This window comes from Xenopus tropicalis, chromosome 4, assembly GCF_000004195.4.
Source record: "Xenopus tropicalis strain Nigerian chromosome 4, UCB_Xtro_10.0, whole genome shotgun sequence".
Lineage (NCBI taxonomy): Eukaryota > Metazoa > Chordata > Amphibia > Anura > Pipidae > Xenopus > Xenopus tropicalis.
This window is the reverse complement of record NC_030680.2, coordinates 37,383,352-37,402,465: the sequence shown is the minus strand read 5'-3', so window position 1 is coordinate 37,402,465 and position 19,114 is coordinate 37,383,352. Positions and strand designations below refer to the sequence as shown.

Here is a 19,114-nt window from a genome sequence, read left to right as displayed (position 1 = left end):
AGGGGAAAAAAAAGGAGTGGTGATGAGCTCAACTGCTGATGTTCAATGTGCATATTTTAATGAAAGGGAAAATTGAAAGGACAGCAACTACGCTCAGGCCCAGATTGTGGCAAGGCCACAAAGGCCTGGGCATAGGGCAGCGCCCAGCTGAAGGTTCCTCACATGCAGAGCACTAGGAACCGGAAACACAGGAAATTTTGAATCTACGAGCATCCTGTCCCCTGTGCTCCGGATACAGGGATATAGGATTCACATGCATGTGGTGTACTTATAAGATTTAACTTTCAGCTTAGCTTAATATTTTTATTTCATAATTTTGCAGCTATTCAGGCATAACAACAGCATTATTCTAACTGCCTGGTAACTGTTCTACTGAGGCTGGCTAAAAGTACAAAAAAACTTTGATTTGTTTTGCATGTAGAACGTATTAGAACTACTAATTGCATATCTTATACTACATTTTCCAGTCATAGTTAGCTACTCTTTAAAACCCTAGTGAAGTGAATCTCTCTAACTTAAATACTGTACTTTCAACAGTATTTGAGAGGAAAAGTTAATGTCCTGACGCATCTTCTGTTCTTGCCCAGCCTTTAATGGTATGTATGAAAACTGAGACTATATAAACATATATATACTGTTGAAGAATTTCTGGAAGTGCCTTCCTATGTTAATGATATACCTCTTTGTAATTTTGATATGCTTTTCTCTCTTTTCAAAATCATATGCAAGTGAAGCCTGGAGATATCTGGAAGGAAACTGCATACCATTGTTGGGAGTAGTCATACAGCTCTCTAAACACAGATATACTTTTTGTATACCATTCACAAATGCTGAATCTCTCAGTATATATACAGTCACTTTTATTTGCCTCCCATCTTCCCTCACCCAGTCACCCACCATAACAACCCAGTCTCCTGTTTCCTGTAATGTGCCCCACAATGCACCCGATTTACATCATGCAATGTTAAGCAGGTTGGGATTGCAACTGAGGCAAAATACAAAAGCACTTGGGTGGCATCTCTGTATATGTTCATCATGAAAAGGAATCAGTGCCATTTCTAACTTTTTTTTTAGTTATAACCAAATATGACACCAGTACAATTAGCTTTAGTCTGGTCATGATTAGTGTTCATAGCATTGTTTTATGAATGACACCCCATAAAATACATCACTTGCTTTTTTACAACACATGCTGTAGAGCTGTACACTTCCTGTACACAACATTCTTATCCAAATTAAATTTGCTTGATTCCAGTTCCCACTACTTCTCCAAGACTAATCTGTGATCATAAAGCTACGTGCAAGGGTGGTCAGTGCTCATCTGACCACCCAAATAGTTTAATGATGGAAGGGGGCTGGGCTAATAATAATAAAAAAGCCCGATATGGGACCTATTATCCATAATGCTCAGGACCTTGTTTTCCAGATAAAAGATCATTCTGTAATTTGGATGCCCATACTTTGTCTACTAAAAATATTTTGAACATTGAATAAACCCAATAGGATTGTTTTGGCTCCATTAAGGATTGATCATATCTAAATAAGGATCATGTACAAGGTACTGTTTTATTATTAAAGAGAATAAGGAAACATATTGAACAGTTTGATTAAAATGGAGTCTTTAGTAGATGGCCTCCCTGTAATTTGGAGCTTTCTGGATAACAGGTTTCCTAATAAGTATATATGCTGAGGACTTCCCATACCAGTTGAACTGAAGAAGCTGCTCGGATGAGTAGTGAAACGCCTTCTTGAAAAGTCCAGTTGCTTTAGATTTATTTATACTAAATATACAGGTATAGGACCCATTATCCAGAATGCTCGGGACCAAGGGTATTCTGGATAAGGGGTCTTTCCGTAATTTGGATCTCCATACCTTAAGTCTACTAAAAAATTAATAAAACATTAATTAAACCCAATAGGATTGTTTTGCATCCAATAAGGATTATTTATATCTTAGTTGGGATCAATTACAAGGTTCTGTTTTATTTCTACATAAAAAAAGGAAATCCGTTTTAAAATTCTGAATTATTTGCTTATAATGGAGTCTATGGGAGACGGGCTTTCCGTAATTCGGAGCTTTCTGGATAACGGGTTTCCGGATAAGGGGTCCGATACCTGTACTATGACCTGGATGAATGAAAATCTTCATAGTCATATTTCCAAATAACAGATCCCATACCTGTATAAAGTATGTGCACACTAAAACGTTTACAAAAAAAATTACTTTTATTGTTCCATAAAATAAAAAAAAAAGTTTTATGGAACAATAAAAGTATTTTTTTTGTAAACGTTCCCGGTGTGCATATATATATATTATATATATATATATATATATATGGTGACATGGCATCTGCCTGTACACGTAGTTTTTGGGGGAAGTTAGCTATAGTAGGCAGGTCCAGAGGATCTGGAGCATAGAGACAGGGACACCATGTCTTCTGGCAAAAACACAGGTTTATTTGTGACAAATTCTTCCCAACATAAGCATCACAAGAACACAGTTCTGTAGCATTTCAACAAAACATATTCAAGGCTTGTCCTCTCTCTGGGACTCTTACCTTCCAGGGTAACCTTCACACTCTGGAACCTTTTTGGGGTTTCTCACCGTCCCCAGACTACACATCACTCTCTACCCTATCTGGACTAGGAATACCCCTGCATTTCACTATAAGCACTTCAAACACACACTTTGAAATTCATTGTACTATGTACCAGTACTTAAAATCCCAGTCAGGGCCTTTATAGACTAAAGGTGGCTATATTCGGGGCCTATAAAGATGGTGACAGACGGTCAGCAGCTTATTGGGCTGTGTATAGGGCCCATTCAAGGGGCCACCCCAACTAATATCTGGACAATTACTAGCCAGATGTCAATCAGGTAGGTTTAAAAAAATCCCATCAGGGCGAGGAGCACAGGAGGAGAGCAGGTCATTAATGCAGGCCTCACCCCAACAGCATGTTGTTACTGCATTGTGATCAGATTGTTTGACCCTTGAACCAATCAATCTGATCTGCCTCAAGGTATTGGTATCGCCAAATGAGCAGATCTGTACATGCATGTTTAAAGTAGAAACAAGAATACCATACATTGTAAAGTCTGCCTTTTTAGAGGAAGCTTAAATATCTCACAAGGCTGCAGCTCGGACAACATGTCGTACCTCTGTTGCTAAAAATCTGTATATCTCACCATTTGTGGTTACAGCAGAATGTACTAAAACATGTGAGTTGTGACATGAAATTGAAAAGTAATAACTGGTGATGTTAGAGACATAAGTAAATGAAAACTGAAAAAGTTACACAGCACAGTATGTTTGTATTGTTAGTTTTATTTTTGTTAAAAACAACCAAAAAACTCCCAGTAATGTACAAGTTAAATAGCCCAAACTGCCTTTGGATACAAGGCAATGGTCAAAGATAAATGGTATCAAGCATGCTATATTTTAAACATACAGATGTTTGCTTCTTATAAGTACATAGTAGTGTTAAAGTAAATATGTATACAATTTACATATCCCAAATTAAAATACATAGAAAGCATGTAACTTTGGGATTGCATGGAGCAGTTATTTCTTCTTTAGAAAAAGCAGAAATGTGGCGTTTCAAAAGAAAAGGGCAGGAAATACAGTTTTGGTCAAATGTACGGTAGCAATGCCAACAAAATGTTAGCACTGATTTTCATAGTCCCAGGCAGTAACCTTGGCCACAAGCTTAGCATTCTATTCAGTAGTATAGAATAGTAGTAGCACAATTTGGCCCAGCATCCTCACAGCAACATCAGCTAAAATAAAGGTGATCTGAACATTGCCCCAAAACAGCATAAATCATAACACTGACCAACTGTGAAATAAACGGGGCCATACATGTGCCACATTGCATCTGCCAGAATATCCTCATTTCTGCCTCTGTGTGGCCAGTGTAATTGTCTCCCAGCTGTGGGAACAGAAGATGCTCAGACAGCAATGTCCAAAGTCAGAACCGAAATGACTACATCTGATATTCGATGGGTTGCATTATAAATTGAAAAACCGACTGGCTCACATACATCCCACTGTACATAAAAACATTCTGAACTAATAAGAATAATATTTAATCACTTAAAAAATGCAAGTTCATTCATTGATTTCTGACAATACATGGTATTAAAGATGGGATTTCTTTTTTTCAGTGTTGAACATTGAAAAGAAGCAAAAGAAAAATAACATTGTTGTTTTAAACAGAAATTACAGAAGACTTAATACATTTCAGGATACATAGTTAACAGCAGGTAAAAAAAAAAAAAAGCTTTTAAACTTGTATCCAAGTCTTTATGATGTTTGGAGGGTTTTAACCACATTTATTTAACCTCCTTTGTGGTCATGCTGGATTTACCTCTACCAGCAAAATGTAAACACTCCCCCTCCTCTACCTTTATACATTTCACAGACAAAGTAAGTTTCACATTGTACTTCACATTCATATCTAAGCAGGAAACATAAATCACCGATTAGATGTCACATTGAAAAGGACATATATAGCTATCAAAAACTATACTATACCTTTAATAGCAAATGGTGTGGATCCAGTGATATTGTATCCACAGAGGGTACTTGTCAAAGTGGGGAAAGCTACAGCATTTACATTTGTGAAGATTTAGACATTTCTAGATCTGCATGTAGGGTGATCCAATAACTAGTACTTTATGGACTGCAATGAATATGATCTTAAAACTGGAAAAAAAAGTCAGCTCATGACTCTCCTTCGGTGTGTAAAGGTTCTTCAGCTTACCTTTAATGAGATAGGGCTGCATTTCTATAATTAAGTTGTGTATTTTGGGTGTGCACGTTGCTAGCTTTCAACTTACAAATCACCAACTAACACTGCAGCGCTTGTTACTTTTTGGGTGGAGATTAAGTTGGGGAGTCATCTTTGCAACTGTGACCCAACCACACCCCTCAGTGGTTATAATTGCTTACCTCAGACTCTGAGTTGCCATTGCTCTTCGCTGTGAAACACTGGTCCAAGGTTCCCTTAGATAGCACCAGGCTGCCAGCTTCTTTCCTATCTCTAGGATCTTTGGTACTGCCATAGGCTGTAATAGAGCAAAAATTGAGCTTCTTGCACTAAAGTTTAAATTTTAGTGTACTGAGCATATGCTCAGCGTAGGGCAGGGCTCCTTGGGAAAGTAAAGAAGATGGAGGCACGGTGCTCCCCTGAATAGAACCCTGGGCCAGGGATGAAGAGCTGTGCTAGCCCGGTACCTGAGGCAAGAAATTAAAATCACTGGGGCTGCTTTACAAATTGGCACAGATTAATCCTTTCCTTCGGATTTATGTCAGTTTTACAAGAGAAAAACTGGAATAATGGCACAAACAGTACTCAAACTCAAGCTAGTCTTCGTAATGGCACGGGGGAAAATACAAAAGACATTTTTTTTCCATCAAACCAATTATCTGATAGAGTTTGTTAGCTTTTCTGACCAACTCAAAGTCTGAAGTCTCGAAATACTGAAATCTTCCCCCTGAAAAAAGTACCACGGTTGTGTATTTGATACTTTAGCATTCAAAACTAAAATATAAAGTCACAGCCCTAGGCTGCAGAATCAGGTGTTTAAACACCATTTTAAAACAGCAGAGATGGCAGCTTCATTTCACATTTTGGAAATCTTCAGCATATAAATATTACAGTATTTAATATATACATTATGTACAATACAGGACAAAAGGTTTTTGAACAACACAAAAATATTTCGCTAGTTTCAACTCAACTTTTTTTGGACGGGAAAAAAAAAAAAAGTCTGTTCTTGCCCTTAGAGGGTAAACTCATTAAAAAAAGAAAAAGTTGTGTTTTAACTTGGTTTCACAAAGAGGCATATTTCATATATTTTGCTGTTGTTTCTGTTCCATTTGGCTGTTGGCTTAGTGCTTTAAATGTTCACTCTTTGGCTACAGGGAGAATGTAGCCCCATCCATTTCAGAGTTGCTTACACATGGGCAGTGTGTACAAACCATCACATTCCAGTGAATCACACCTAAAGGTGTTGCAAGGCTATAACTTAAAGCTGGAAATTTTCCAGGGAATGTCTCCACTCAGCTAACACATTATAGTCCCAATTTTCTTTTTTGTTGGAAATAAGCATCAAATCTTGCCATAGCATACTCCTAAAAGGGACAATAAAAATATACATATTACTAGCAGTGAAGAAAGGTAACCTATACTTGTGCAAGGCAGAGGGAATTACTGCACAATCTGTTAAAACTGCAGGCTGCCTGATTTCATGTGGCAACATAAAACTTGTACTTTTACGCTCAATTATGTTCAACAAATGGGCTTTAAATAGTAGAAAAATATATTTGTCACCTTTGCATGCAGATGCACAAGAAAGGGCTAGCAAGGTTCTCTCCAGAAGAGCGAGTCTTACACTGTGGGAAGGACACAGTTCGCACTGTAAACAAACTATAGGCCAGTGCTGTTACTGCTAGTTTCATTCTGCTGCTTTGTGTATTTATCTGCAGACAAAGGTGGCCATACATGGGCCAATAAAAACTGCCAACAGACTGTGTTGGCAGCTTATTGCCTGTGTGGCCAAAATTGGCTAGAAATCATCCTCATGTCAATTGGACATATCAGTCCGATATGGCCTACCTCAAGGTAGGTCACCAAACAAGCAGATCTTTACATGTATTGGAAGCTTAAGCCTTGCCAGAGAGCCCAGAATTACACTTAGTGGACCAGGCTAGTGCCCTACTCCCCCCATACCTGCGGAATCTTGCATGCATCATGCTCCTTGCTAAGCATGACATCGGAGAAATCTTCAGAAACAATTGTGTGTTATCTCAAAACAGAAAGTTGTTTCATTTAGGGCAAGAAATCTATAGATGTATTTTTAAAGGATATGTCAACCACAAAAATAAGCTTTAAAAGCAATTTCTAAATGTAATTGCTATTGAAACCAGCATTTGCGGAACTCCTGGTTTTCTTTTTAAACAATGTTGCAAAGGTCTCCTCCAGCAAGGCAGGTCTGTCAATCTACTGGCTTGTGTTACATTGTTTCAAGTCAGAGCTACCAGGGCAGATAATAGAAAAGGATACCCTATCACTGCTTTTAATAGCAGTTATACTGTATATACAAATAACTCAAAAACCATTACAAAGATTGCAGAGATGTATCGTGGGTGAGTAACATGCTCAGTGGGGTTCTTACCCATAGCCTTTTGCAGACAGTATATTCAGTGCAGCCACTAGTCTAGTCGGAGTCACACATTAAGCAATGCACAAAGGCTACCAAATAAGAGGGCATCTTTTTCAGTGTTGGTAAGTCAGTCATCTGCACTCATTTCAAACATCTATTTATTCCAAATAGCCAACTGTCGACCTTTGAGATTTTGATGCCTCCCTCAGCATGAACAAAATTTCAACAGACCTCTTTGCATAACATCACTGTTTTATAATGATCTAACTCTCAAATGTGAATTGGCCCAAGCATGGAAAACCTTGGACACTTGCCATTTGTGAGAGATCTCTTATGCCAACAAAGCAGAGGAGTTACTGGAGGTCAGTGTCAGTTGCACAAAGTTTTTCTGTACAGAGTTTTGCCAATGTTTCTCATAGCAGAGCAGTTAGGTGACTTTTTTGGAGCAGATTAGAGTGTGTGTAATTTTATCTGCTGATAATGTAAAAGGCTAAATGGTTCATCAGCAGAAAGTGAAAAGGAGTTGCAGTTCCTCTTCTGTTGCATGGGCTGAAAATCTGAAAAGATCAGCATTGCGGAACTGAACAGAATGAGCCCATCCACATGTAGGGCCAACTGTGTGGTATTAGTCTGTTTGGACCATGGCCCAAAAAGTAAGATACTGTGGAGGGTCAATCACTATATGGCCACCTTAAGTCCCTGAACCTGGCAAAGATACACATTGCTTTGTTTTTCCAAAGTTGCCTTGTGACATCTATTTTTTCCCCGCTGGTATGACAGACAACTTATCTCCTTGTGTGTCATTGCCCTTATTAAAAGTGGTGGTAGAAAAAGGTGGTGTTTAAAGATAATCATTTTATTATGGGCAGTGATTGTAAATGACAGCGAGAACCTACTCACCATATATCCAAATTCAATTGAGGATATTTTAGCTTGCACAATGGACCAAAGACCCCAGAAAAAGTGAGATGCAAGAGCAAACCTAAAAAGAAAAAATAGTATATATTTTATTGGCAAGACTCCTTCAGGGATTGCAAAAGGAACTGCAAAATGGCCAGAAATTTGCACAGTTTAAAACATTTGAAATTGATTTATCATTTTTATTAACATGTAAAGCACCAACAGTTTGAAGTACTGTACAATAAATTTCTCCAGCATTTTTATGAAATCTCCCTGTGGGTCAAAAAGTGCCCTTTATGTCATCACCTGAATGGTTTACAGTATAGACACAAGTTGATTTTGGAAGTTGCTCCTTTAGTAATGCAAGTGCGATTTAATGTAAAATCTACAGCGCTGGAAAAAAGGTCCCTTTGTGAAGACGCCAGTTTCTCTATTGATCTATGCTAGCTGTTGCCATTTTATACAGTATGCCAGGGTCTTTTAGTCTTGCTGTTGTGTGTTTAACAGTTGAAATAATAGCAGCAACAGAACAAACACATGGCAAGGCAATGAGAGTGCGTGGCAAGGTATTTTTACCAACTATGCCAATGACAACAACCCACCTGTTAATTTCAATTAACAATTCATTTTCCAATTTGCTCTGCTCTTCATTGCTAATGTTTTCAAACCCAGGCAGGAACTCTGTCAAGTAACTGTTAACAAAGTGAATCTAAACAGAGAATAATGAAGGAAGAAAGAAATGTAAAATAAGTAAATATTTACCACAAATGCATTTATAAAATTTGCATAAAAGGGAAATCGGCATCATGAGGAGGAAACACCTTAGCATTATAATACAGCCTTCTACAAAGTAGTTCTAAATAAAATGTGTGCACCTTCTTGTTGTGAGAAAGGAGAATGGAACTCCCATGACAGATATGCTAAAATGCAATGCTACACTGGGGTTCTATGGATGAGATTCCATACATTCAACAAGCATAGCATGGCAGAATATAGGCACAAATATGAAGAACTTATGCCTACACATACACTAGTTATTAATAGAAAAGAATTAAATCTGTTCGAGATTTATATGTTATCGACAGTTAGTATGGTCATGAGATACTGTGGTTTGTGTTATTTATGGGAGAAATAACAGAATAAATAACACTTCAGGTATAATTTATTTCACATTGAACACACATACCTGCTGTCTCCTTGTTGGGTATTTGGAGAAGGTCGCTTTAAAGAAGGGAAACTTTTCGAATGTATAATCATACATCCATTCACAGAAATGATTCCCGATATCAAATCCTCTGGAGACAAAATCATACTTTTTATTTAGCTTCATTCACATTTTGCATTCCAAATTGCAAACTAAATGGTCTAAATGGTTCTGGTTTTGCCTAACTGTAATTCAAAAACCACTGCAGAACCATGATCTGTGTAACAGCACAATCGCTTCATTATACTGTATATTGTACTAGTATTTGCTTATGTCAGTTCTAGCGTTTGGCATGCTAATGAATTTGTGTGTGAATCCTTAGGCACAAATGCACTGCGTCTATTGAAACAGGGTGCTCAAGAACCCTGGATCTACTTCATGCTCAGGTGACAATAGCTCTAGGATTCGCACAGCACTGGGCATTAATAGACGCAGCAGTGAGCAATTTAGAGCAGAAGGCAGGAAGGACCGATCAACATTGAGTGCAACTATACATAAGTGTACAAAGCACATTTGGATACAAGTACCTTTAATGAAAAACATTTTAGACATAACTCACTGTGGGGAAAAATGCAAATTGCCCACTGCATCTGTGTCCTGATATTTTCCAGCATAGGTCTTGGGCAGGCTAAGAGGGCTGAATGCGCCACAGAAGACCAGGCCAACGATGAGCCCTACTTTGCATTTTTCAAATTTGGGCACAATCTACACAAACTGCATTTGTAACAAATAGGTCTTATTTTCAGTTCTCGTTGCTTTAAAAATGTCCTAATATTCTGAGTTTTAACAATCATACTGTCTATAAACCCGTATCAATTGGGAACATGATATTAAGACTAAAGTCTTAATTACACGCTGAACTGTATCCAAGACATGCACGCACAATCTACTTCAATAACAGATAAAGATGTAGACAAAACAAAAAAGCAAAAAGCTCTTTACAGTGCACATCACATTAGTGTTTTAGCTTCAGAATAAGTCAAGAATGACTAAGATTCCCAGACACAAAATCTCATTCCACATCATTTTTGTCACGCGGGTAGACAAAATACATTACAAATTAAAGGAGTTGGTCCGGAAGGGAGTGGGAGTAAATAAGATTTAATAAACAAACACAGCTACCATTCGGACAATAATCCCAGGCCTGCATGCATACATACATCTCTTAAATCTTTAGTTTAGTATAGATTTCATTTCCATAATGTAGAATAATGTAGCTGCTAGATCTAGTCCTTGTTCATAATGGGTAACTTATGTAACATCTCGGGTACTAAATCAGCCTATAAACAGCACAAACATTTAAACTTTCCATGTTATGCATTTTCCCAGTGGGTTTATTTTGAAATATTTTGCAATATAAAACTTGTTCTCCCTGTTTGCATTTTAGCAATTCTTTCATCAATTTCTTGAAGGCAATGAATGCCTCAACTCAAACCCATTCAGCAGGAACAACAATGTATTTCCCCTTTCTATGCATTTAAAATGACAGCAAAGCTAAAATAAATATTTTTCCTGCATGATTTCCTTAAACCATGACTAATCTTTCATATCTAAGGGGCCTCAAATATTTCTATTGTTAAGGTGGGACAGACTTTTTCCTGCCTTTAGACTGAGGAGCCAGGCGTTTGTGCAGTTGCAACAAGCTCTCATTTTCAGTTCATACAAAGTTGTAAATTCATGTATAATTCCATAATATTTTTCCAAATATTGCCTGAGATAAGCCCTTATGCTCTAAAAGACAAAGTACAGGGAAGGACATCTATGCCTGAACTTTATGCTTATTGGTACCTGTAATTGTAGCTGCTGTATTCAAAGTCAATGAGCATAAGCTTCTGCTTTTCTGAATTCTCCCTTCCATCCAACAGAAGGATGTTACCTGTAAGTGGGGAAAAAAAAAATCAAATCTAAGCACAGCAACACCATCCTTAGTATAATGTAAATATTCTTTGCATGACTTGTATAGAACTAGACACACGGTTAGATCTAGCCTGTTCAGTAACAGTCTATATACATGGTCAACTTGGCCACACAGGAGGTGTCAACGGTTTGACTGATGCATCTGAGACCATCTAAGGTTATATGATCTGATCTCAAATGGAGCTGTGATAACTTAAGTCTGCACTTATTTTTTTCCTTTGGTTACACAAACTGCAGTTTGACAGGAGAAATAGTAAAAATGTAAAAATAATAATAATAATAATAATAATAATAGTAGTAGCAAAAACAGATAAATGCTAAATAAGGCAGGTTCATTTATGTGTTGTGTACTTCCACTATTTTTTTTTCTAGATAGTGAAAATATATCACAAGTTTTCACGTGATTATGAAGGTTATCATGCATCCATGTCATGATATAAAGCATCTAGTAGTGTTCAGTGTTAAAGGAACAGTAACACCAAAAAATTAAAGAGCTTTAAAGTAATAAAAATATAATGCACTGTTGCCCTGCACTGGTAAAACTGGTGTGTTTGCTACAGTAACACTACTATAATTTATATAATAAGCTGCTGTGTAGCCACAGGGGCAGCCATTCAAGCTGGAAAAAAGGAGAAAAGGCACAGGTTACATAGCAGGTAACAGATAAGCTCTATAGAATACAAGAGTGTTTTATCTGTTATCTGCTATGTGCCTGTGCCTTTTCTCCTTTAAATGGCTGCCTCCATGGCTACACAGCAGCTTATTGATATAAATTATAGTAGACTTTCTGAAGTAAACACACAACTTTTACCAGTGCAGGGCAGCAGCACATTATATTTTAGTTACTTTTATACACTTTCATTTTTTGGTGTTACTGTTCCTTTAAGCAAGTGGAATTTGTTCCTGGATTTCCCACATAACAGAAAAAATAAATAAATAAAACAGATTTGTGGTATCACTTAATTAAATAGCTAGACACAGTTTGAACCCTTACCTTCCTGGCAGTCATTGTGACAAAATACAACAGGTGAAGAAGTGGCTTCCAGCAGACATCTGTGAGAAGAAACAATTTTAGCTCACAGAATGAGGAGTATCCACTTATACAATAAGTGTTAATTTCTCTTCAGCTAAAAGCTCTATTTACACATAGTTTAATTGTCCAGAAACCGGTTATCCAGAAATCCCTTAATTACGGGAAGACCATATCCCATAGACTCCATTTTAACCAAATTATAAATTTTTAAATTTTACATTTATAGAAAAAAAAAAAAAAAAAAACAGTGTACCTGATCCCAAGATATAATGAATCTGTATTAAAGGCAAACAGTCCTATTGGGTTTAATTAATATTTAAATGTTTTTTTTTTTTAGCAGATAAGTTTATAGAACCAAATTACAGAAATTACAGAAAAACCCCAGGTCACATGCATTTTGGATAACAGGTCCCATATCTGTATGCAAATATCTCTAGAATACAACTTACAAATGACACATATGGACTACACCAGTGGTTCTCAACCTTCCTAATGCCTAATACAGTTCCTCATGTTGTGGTGACCCCCAAGCATAAAATTATTCCTAAGACCATCAGAAATGTGTGTTTTCTGATGGTCTTAAGCGACCCCTGTGAAAGGGTCATTCGACCCCTAAAGCGGTCCCGCCCCACAGGTTGAGAACCTCTGGACTACACCAAAAATAATAAATATTAAAAATAATTTGGTGATGACAGAAACACCTCACACCTCTTATGGTACACACATGATATTGCTGCCTTCCTAGAATTCATGCACAAAAAATCCTAACACAAAAAGTAAACAGGAACTGTGACTCCTCTTCATTTCCTCATTTGGAAATGTGCAATGAACTGGCTGTCACAGTCCATCAGCAGGTGAAAAATCTGCCCAACAGAGCTGACCAATAACCATAGTACAATTATATAAGGCAGACAACCAAACACATACAATTATTGTACAGTTTTAGTGGAACATGCATGCCCCACCCAGGAATGCACATGTCATTAGGTGGATAGCACATGTAGCTTTACTTTGCCAGTAGAAGAAAATGCCCAATATAAACCCATGCCTATAGTCATAACTGCAATTTGCAACCTGAAAATGCATATTTGGGCCAATAACCCTCTGTCATGAGAGGCAACACAGTTGCATTAATGCCAAAGACAGTATGCATATGGCAGACTGTGTGCCTTATAATAATCACCAATAATAATCACACTTGCACTGAACTCAATGATGATGGGGCAGCTGCTTTGGGGGAAAAGATGGCTAGCGGGTTGGAGGAGATTTTAAACTAGGAGTCGGGGTGGAGGGTGCAGTGGGAAATTCTGTGGTAGACAGGATAGATGAGGTAGTGGGCATAGTAAGGGAAAATGGGAGAGGAGACTGGCTTCGGGATACTGATAATGGCAGGGAGGCCCATAAGTTGTTTACACGTCATTCTCACGCCGGAACCAGTATTAAATGTATGTTTACCAATGCAAGGAGTCTGACTGGTAAAATGGGAGAGCTGGAGATACTGGCGTTGGAGCGGAAATATGATGTGATTGGAGTTGCTGAAACTTGGTTGAATGAGTCTCATGACTGGGCTGTTAATATTGGGGGGTATACATTGTTTCGGAGGGACAGGGGCAATAGAAAAGGAGGAGGAGTGTGTCTGTTCATTAAGCAGGAATTAAAATCAAATATTAAGGAGGAAGTGATGGGGTTAACAGAGGGAGCTGAATCCTTATGGGTTGAGCTTCTCACAGATAGTAAAGAATCTACCAAACTAATTGTAGGGGTATGCTATAGACCCCCTAATGTAAGCGAAGAGGAGGAGGCCCAGCTCCTGCTGCAAATAGAAAAGGCTGCTAGTTTGGGGCAAGTGATAATAATGGGGGATTTTAATTACCCTGAAATTGACTGGGGCAATAGTACTGCCAGGACAGTAAATGGGAACAAGTTTATAAACTTGCTGCATGACAACTTTATGTCACAGGTTGTTGAGGAGCCAACCAGGAACCATGCTATACTAGATCTAGTGATCTCTAATGACCCAGAACGTATAGCAAATGTGCAAGTGGTTGAACCCCTGGGTAATAGTGACCATAATGTTATTTCATTTGATGTTTGGTGCAGGAAACAAATTTACACGGGGGCAACAAAGACAATGAATTTTAGGAAGGCAAATTTTAGCTCCTTAAGGGCAGCGCTTCAGGGCATAGATTGGGGCATTATGTTTTCTGATAAAAACACAGAGCAGAAATGGTTGTCATTTAAAATGATATTAAATCATTACTGTTCTCAATTTATTCCATTAATAAGAAAAAGTAGAAGTGTTAAGAATCAACCTATGTGGCTTAACTCTGAGGTAAAGAAGTTAATAGGGAAAAAAGGAAAGCTTTTAAGAAATATAAGTCAGAAGGGACAGTAGATGCGTTTAATGATTATAAACACTTTATATAATATAAAGTGTTGTAAAACAGCAATCTGGAAGGCAAAGATAGAAAATGAGGAGCGCATCGCGGCCGAGGCCAAGACTAACCCCAAAAAGTTTTTTAAGTATATTAATAGTAAAAAGATGCAGGTTGAGGGTGTGGCCCCATTGAGTTATAATAACAATATGGTTACAGCGGATACAGAAAAGGCAGATGTGCTTAACCAGTTCTTTTCTTCTGTGTATACAGTAGAGGAGCCAGTGGGCCAAGTCCCACCCAATAGCTGCACTGTTGCCTCAGCTCCAACTACACAGTGGTTGGCACAGGATATGGTGCTTAAAGGGTTACACACGATAAATGTAAACAAGGCACCTGGGCCAGATGGAATACACCCTCGGGTACTGAGAGAGCTAGGGGCAGAATTGCAGTGGCCCTTGTTTCTGATATTCAGACTCTCTTTCATCAGGTATGGTACCTAGGGATTGGAAGAAGGCGAATGTCATTCCCATATTTAAAAAGGGAGTAAGATCTCAGCCTGGCAATTATAGGCCTGTAAGTTTGACATCCGTGGTGGGCAAGTTATTTGAAGGCTTGTTAAGGGATCACATTCAAAATTATGTAGTGGAGAATGCCATTATGAGCAGTAATCAGCATGGCTTTATGAAGGACAGGTCATGTCAGACCAATTTAATTGCTTTTTATGATGAGGTAAGTAAGAAGCTGGACAGTGGGGATGCAGTAGATATAATCTATTTGGATTTTGCCAAAGCATTTGATACCGTTCCCCACAAACGACTGCTTTCTAAGCTAAGGTCTATTGGTCTTAGTGAAGTCTTTTGCACATGGATAGAAAACTGGCTACAGGATCGGGTACAGAGGGTGGTTGTTAATGGCACATTCTCTACTTGGAGTAAGGTTCTCAGTGGGGTCCCTCAGGGTTCTGTACTGGGTCCACTTTTGTTTAATTTGTTCATAAATGACTTAGGGGAGGGTATTATGAGTAATGTATCAGTGTTTGCAGATGACATAAAACTCTGCAGACCAGTCAATTCTATCCAGGATGTGACATCCCTGCAGCAGGATCTTGACCAACTGGCAATCTGGGCAGCTAAGTGGCAGATGAGATTTAATGTGGATAAATGTAAGGTCATGCACCTGGGATGTAAAAATATGCAAGCCCCGTATACCCTTAATGGGACTGCACTAGGCAAATCCCTAATGGAGAAGGACCTTGGAGTCCTTGTAGATAATAAACTTGGCTGTAGCAAGCAATGCCAGGCAGCAGCTGCAAGGGCAAACAAGGTTTTGAGCTGTATTAAAAGGGGTATAGATTCACGGGAGGAGGGGGTTATTCTTCCCCTTTACAGAGCGCTGGTAAGGCCCCATCTAGAATATGCTGTTCAGTTTTGGTCTCCAGTGCTCAAACGGGACATTATTGAGTTAGAGAGGGTCCAGAGAAGGGCAACTAAGCTGGTAAAGGGTATGGAAAGTCTCAGTTATGAAGAAAGACTGGCCAAGTTGGGTCTGTTTACACTGGAGAAGAGGCGCTTAAGAGGTGACATGATAACTATGTATAAATATATAAGGGGATCATATAATAACCTTTCTAATGTTTTATTTACCAGTAGGTCCTTCCAACGGACACGAGGGCACCCACTTCGTTTAGAAGAAGGGAGGTTCCATTTAAATATTCGGAAAGGATTTTTTACAGTGAGAGCTGTGAAGTTCTGGAATTCCCTCCCCGAATCAGTCGTGCTGGCTGATACATTATATAACTTTAAGAAGGGGCTGGATGGATTCTTAGCAAGTGAGGGAATACAGGGTTATGGGAGATAGCTCTTAGTACTAGTTGATCCAGGGACTGGTCCGATTGCCATCTTGGAGTCAGGAAGGAATTTTTTCCCCTCTGCGGCAAATTAGAGAGGCTTCAGATGGGGTTTTTTGCCTTCCTCTGGATCAACTAGTAGTTAGGCAGGTTATATATAGGCATTATGGTTGAACTTGATGGACGTATGTCTTTTTTCAACCCAACTTACTATGTTACTATGATCTGTTAGTCAAGTATATGCCCAGTTGCTGAGGTAAGACAAAAGGGTCTCAAATTAGGACAGGGCAGTACCATACAGAAGACCAATGAAAGATATGAATCCAGAAGAACAGGTAACCAGTTAAAGGAACTAGAGACTGCAGCTGTCTCTTTAGCTCACTGAACTCTGTCTAATATGTGGAGGTCAGGTCAAGTCCATAAAGCATATAAACAGGTGCTTACTCTACCAGGCAGTTGCAAGATCATTTCCCATCCAAAGAATGTCTATAAGAGGGAACTTAACCGCTAACCTATGCATTCAATAGTAAGGCTAAGTTTACATGCAATCACACAGTTTTTATTAATACTGAAAGGCAAGAATATAGGTTAGATTTTGCAGGTAAGTCTAAAGGAAGCATACAGATTAGCTCACCTCAGGCTCCTCATTTCTTTGGAGAGATCATAAGCTAAAATTTTATTCAGCTTGCGGGTGTGGGATTCCCTTGTGAACTTAATCTTCAGAACTTGCTGCAGATACCTTTAGCAAGCATAGTACAATAACACATCAGAATTTGTACACATGCAGCCTTTAAGACATTGTATGATTTAAAACAGAAAGGTAGCAAAGAATATTAATATTTGTCACACTATACAGTAGAAATGTATTGGTATATATAGTAATACTATAGTGTTTTTGAGATTGATTTAACTATGGTGTTAGGAGAAATAAAAATAGCTTCCTGTCCCATAAGGATACAATTATATAACATGCCAGATTTAGCTAAAACACACTATTTAGGGAAGCAGTCTCTAGACATCAATAGTTTTGTAGACCTCACGCCACTGAGTATCCTACAGTATTTCACCAGTTTGCAAAGGAGTAGGGAAGAAAGGCAAAACATACTTTTCCATTGTCCCAAAAAGCCACTTTGGTTCCTTGTTGAATGGCATGTTCATGCCATGAAAACGAGCCATTTTTTCAGCTATTTCAGCAGATAAGTCTGGAAGGCTCAGTTCACTGGTCTCCAGCTTCCTACTCTGTTTAGAAAAGAAAAGAAAATGTATAATGACATAACTCACTTGGTTTAATCAGCCCATAAGTGATGAATGCATGAGAATCCAGTTTTTACAGAAACAAAAGTAAACTTTTATTTAATTTAGGGCTAGCTAGCTCATGTAGAGTTACCATAAATTTAACAAAGTAGGCAAAAAACCCTTCTGAAGCCTCTATAATTTGCCACAGAGGGAGAAAAAATACCTTCCAGGCTCCAAGATGGCAACCAGTCCCAGTCTCAAACCAGTCCCTGGATCAACTTGTACTATGAGCCATTTTCCATTTTATGCCTTTTATGAAATGTTTTACATAACCTCCTACATGGAAACAAACTAATACTGTGGAATAAAGACTAAAAGAGGTTGAGTAAAAAAAATGGTTTTAGAAAAATGTTATTATGGGATCACATTTGACTGCAGTATTAACTGGCAAGTGGGAAACATGTAACAGCTTTATGAAAAGGAGTTTTATTTTCTGGGACTCCTTCCCTTTAGGGACATGATTCTAGCTCTAGAATCTCTTTATAACACATTACAATATAAGTTACTTTAAAGGTGAACTAAGCCTTTAAACCAGCTACAGGCATACCAAACAATAGAAAATGTTAATGAGCCATTCAGATAAAAGATATTTGAACTTGCTTGTTGGCAGTATATAAAAAAAATCACTGGCATAAGGCCTTCGCACACAGGGTTTGCTTAAACAATTCGGTCCTGAAAGAGAGGAACATTTGCTGCTGTTCTCTGCCTGAGGGCAGCTGCAAACATAACGTCCTGTATGGCAGAGGCATATGTTCCATGGCAAACTAGGTGTCTGGGCTACAGGCGGGTAACATTCACTTCAGTGGCAGGCAGCCTGAGTGCTAAAATCTTCTGCCAGCAGAAATGAAACAGTGGAACAAACACCTGGTGTGACGTGGGCCTTAAGCAAGATCACAACATTTGCTTCCAAAAATAAACTACTTCACAAAACATTTCATTGTTCTTGGGAAAAGCAAAACACTTTGTACTCTGGTGAAAATGTCCCTTAAAAGAAAAACTAATGTGACTGTAAAAATAAGAAATTATTGCAAAACGGAAGGGAATCAGTCATGACTACCAGGATGGAATAGGAGTGTAGAGAGTGATATTCTAAAACAATTTGCAATTAGTTTTTGTTTTGTTTTTTCAATTTTTTCACTTTTTGTTTAGAAACGCTCCATTTTGGATTTTAAAAGTTAGCTGGTTGCTAGAGTTAAATTACCTTAGCAACCAGGGAGTAGCTTGAATAAGTGACTGATATATAGTAAAATAAGTAATAAAAAGCTGCTGGGGTCAGTGGCACCCCATTTTAAATTTGGAAAGAAGAGAAGAAGGCACATAACTCAAACAAACAAAAAAAAAAAAAAGATAATGAAGACCCCACACTACATCA

General features: G+C 38.2%; 1 protein-coding gene across 4 annotated transcripts in view; it reads right to left on the bottom strand.

Annotated features, from left to right (window-relative positions):
• Nucleotides 1–2,439: 2,439 nt before the first annotated feature.
• chka (choline kinase alpha) overlaps nucleotides 2,440–19,114 on the bottom strand; it is a 34,588-nt gene continuing 17,913 nt past the window's right edge. For 3 of the 4 annotated variants that reach the window (XM_031900058.1, XM_012961011.3, XM_031900059.1), the window contains 8 exons: nucleotides 17,552–17,685; nucleotides 17,081–17,185; nucleotides 12,184–12,242; nucleotides 11,061–11,148; nucleotides 9,255–9,363; nucleotides 8,671–8,777; nucleotides 8,069–8,150; nucleotides 2,440–6,137 (listed from right to left, as the gene is read on the bottom strand). In XM_031900058.1, coding sequence (XP_031755918.1) covers nucleotides 6,078–6,137; nucleotides 8,069–8,150; nucleotides 8,671–8,777; nucleotides 9,255–9,363; nucleotides 11,061–11,148; nucleotides 12,184–12,242; nucleotides 17,081–17,185; nucleotides 17,552–17,685 — 744 coding nt within the window. In that variant the 3' untranslated portion in view covers nucleotides 2,440–6,077. The remainder of the gene's footprint in view (nucleotides 6,138–8,068; nucleotides 8,151–8,670; nucleotides 8,778–9,254; nucleotides 9,364–11,060; nucleotides 11,149–12,183; nucleotides 12,243–17,080; nucleotides 17,186–17,551; nucleotides 17,686–19,114) is intronic. The other variant, NM_001011466.1, reaches the window with a different exon arrangement.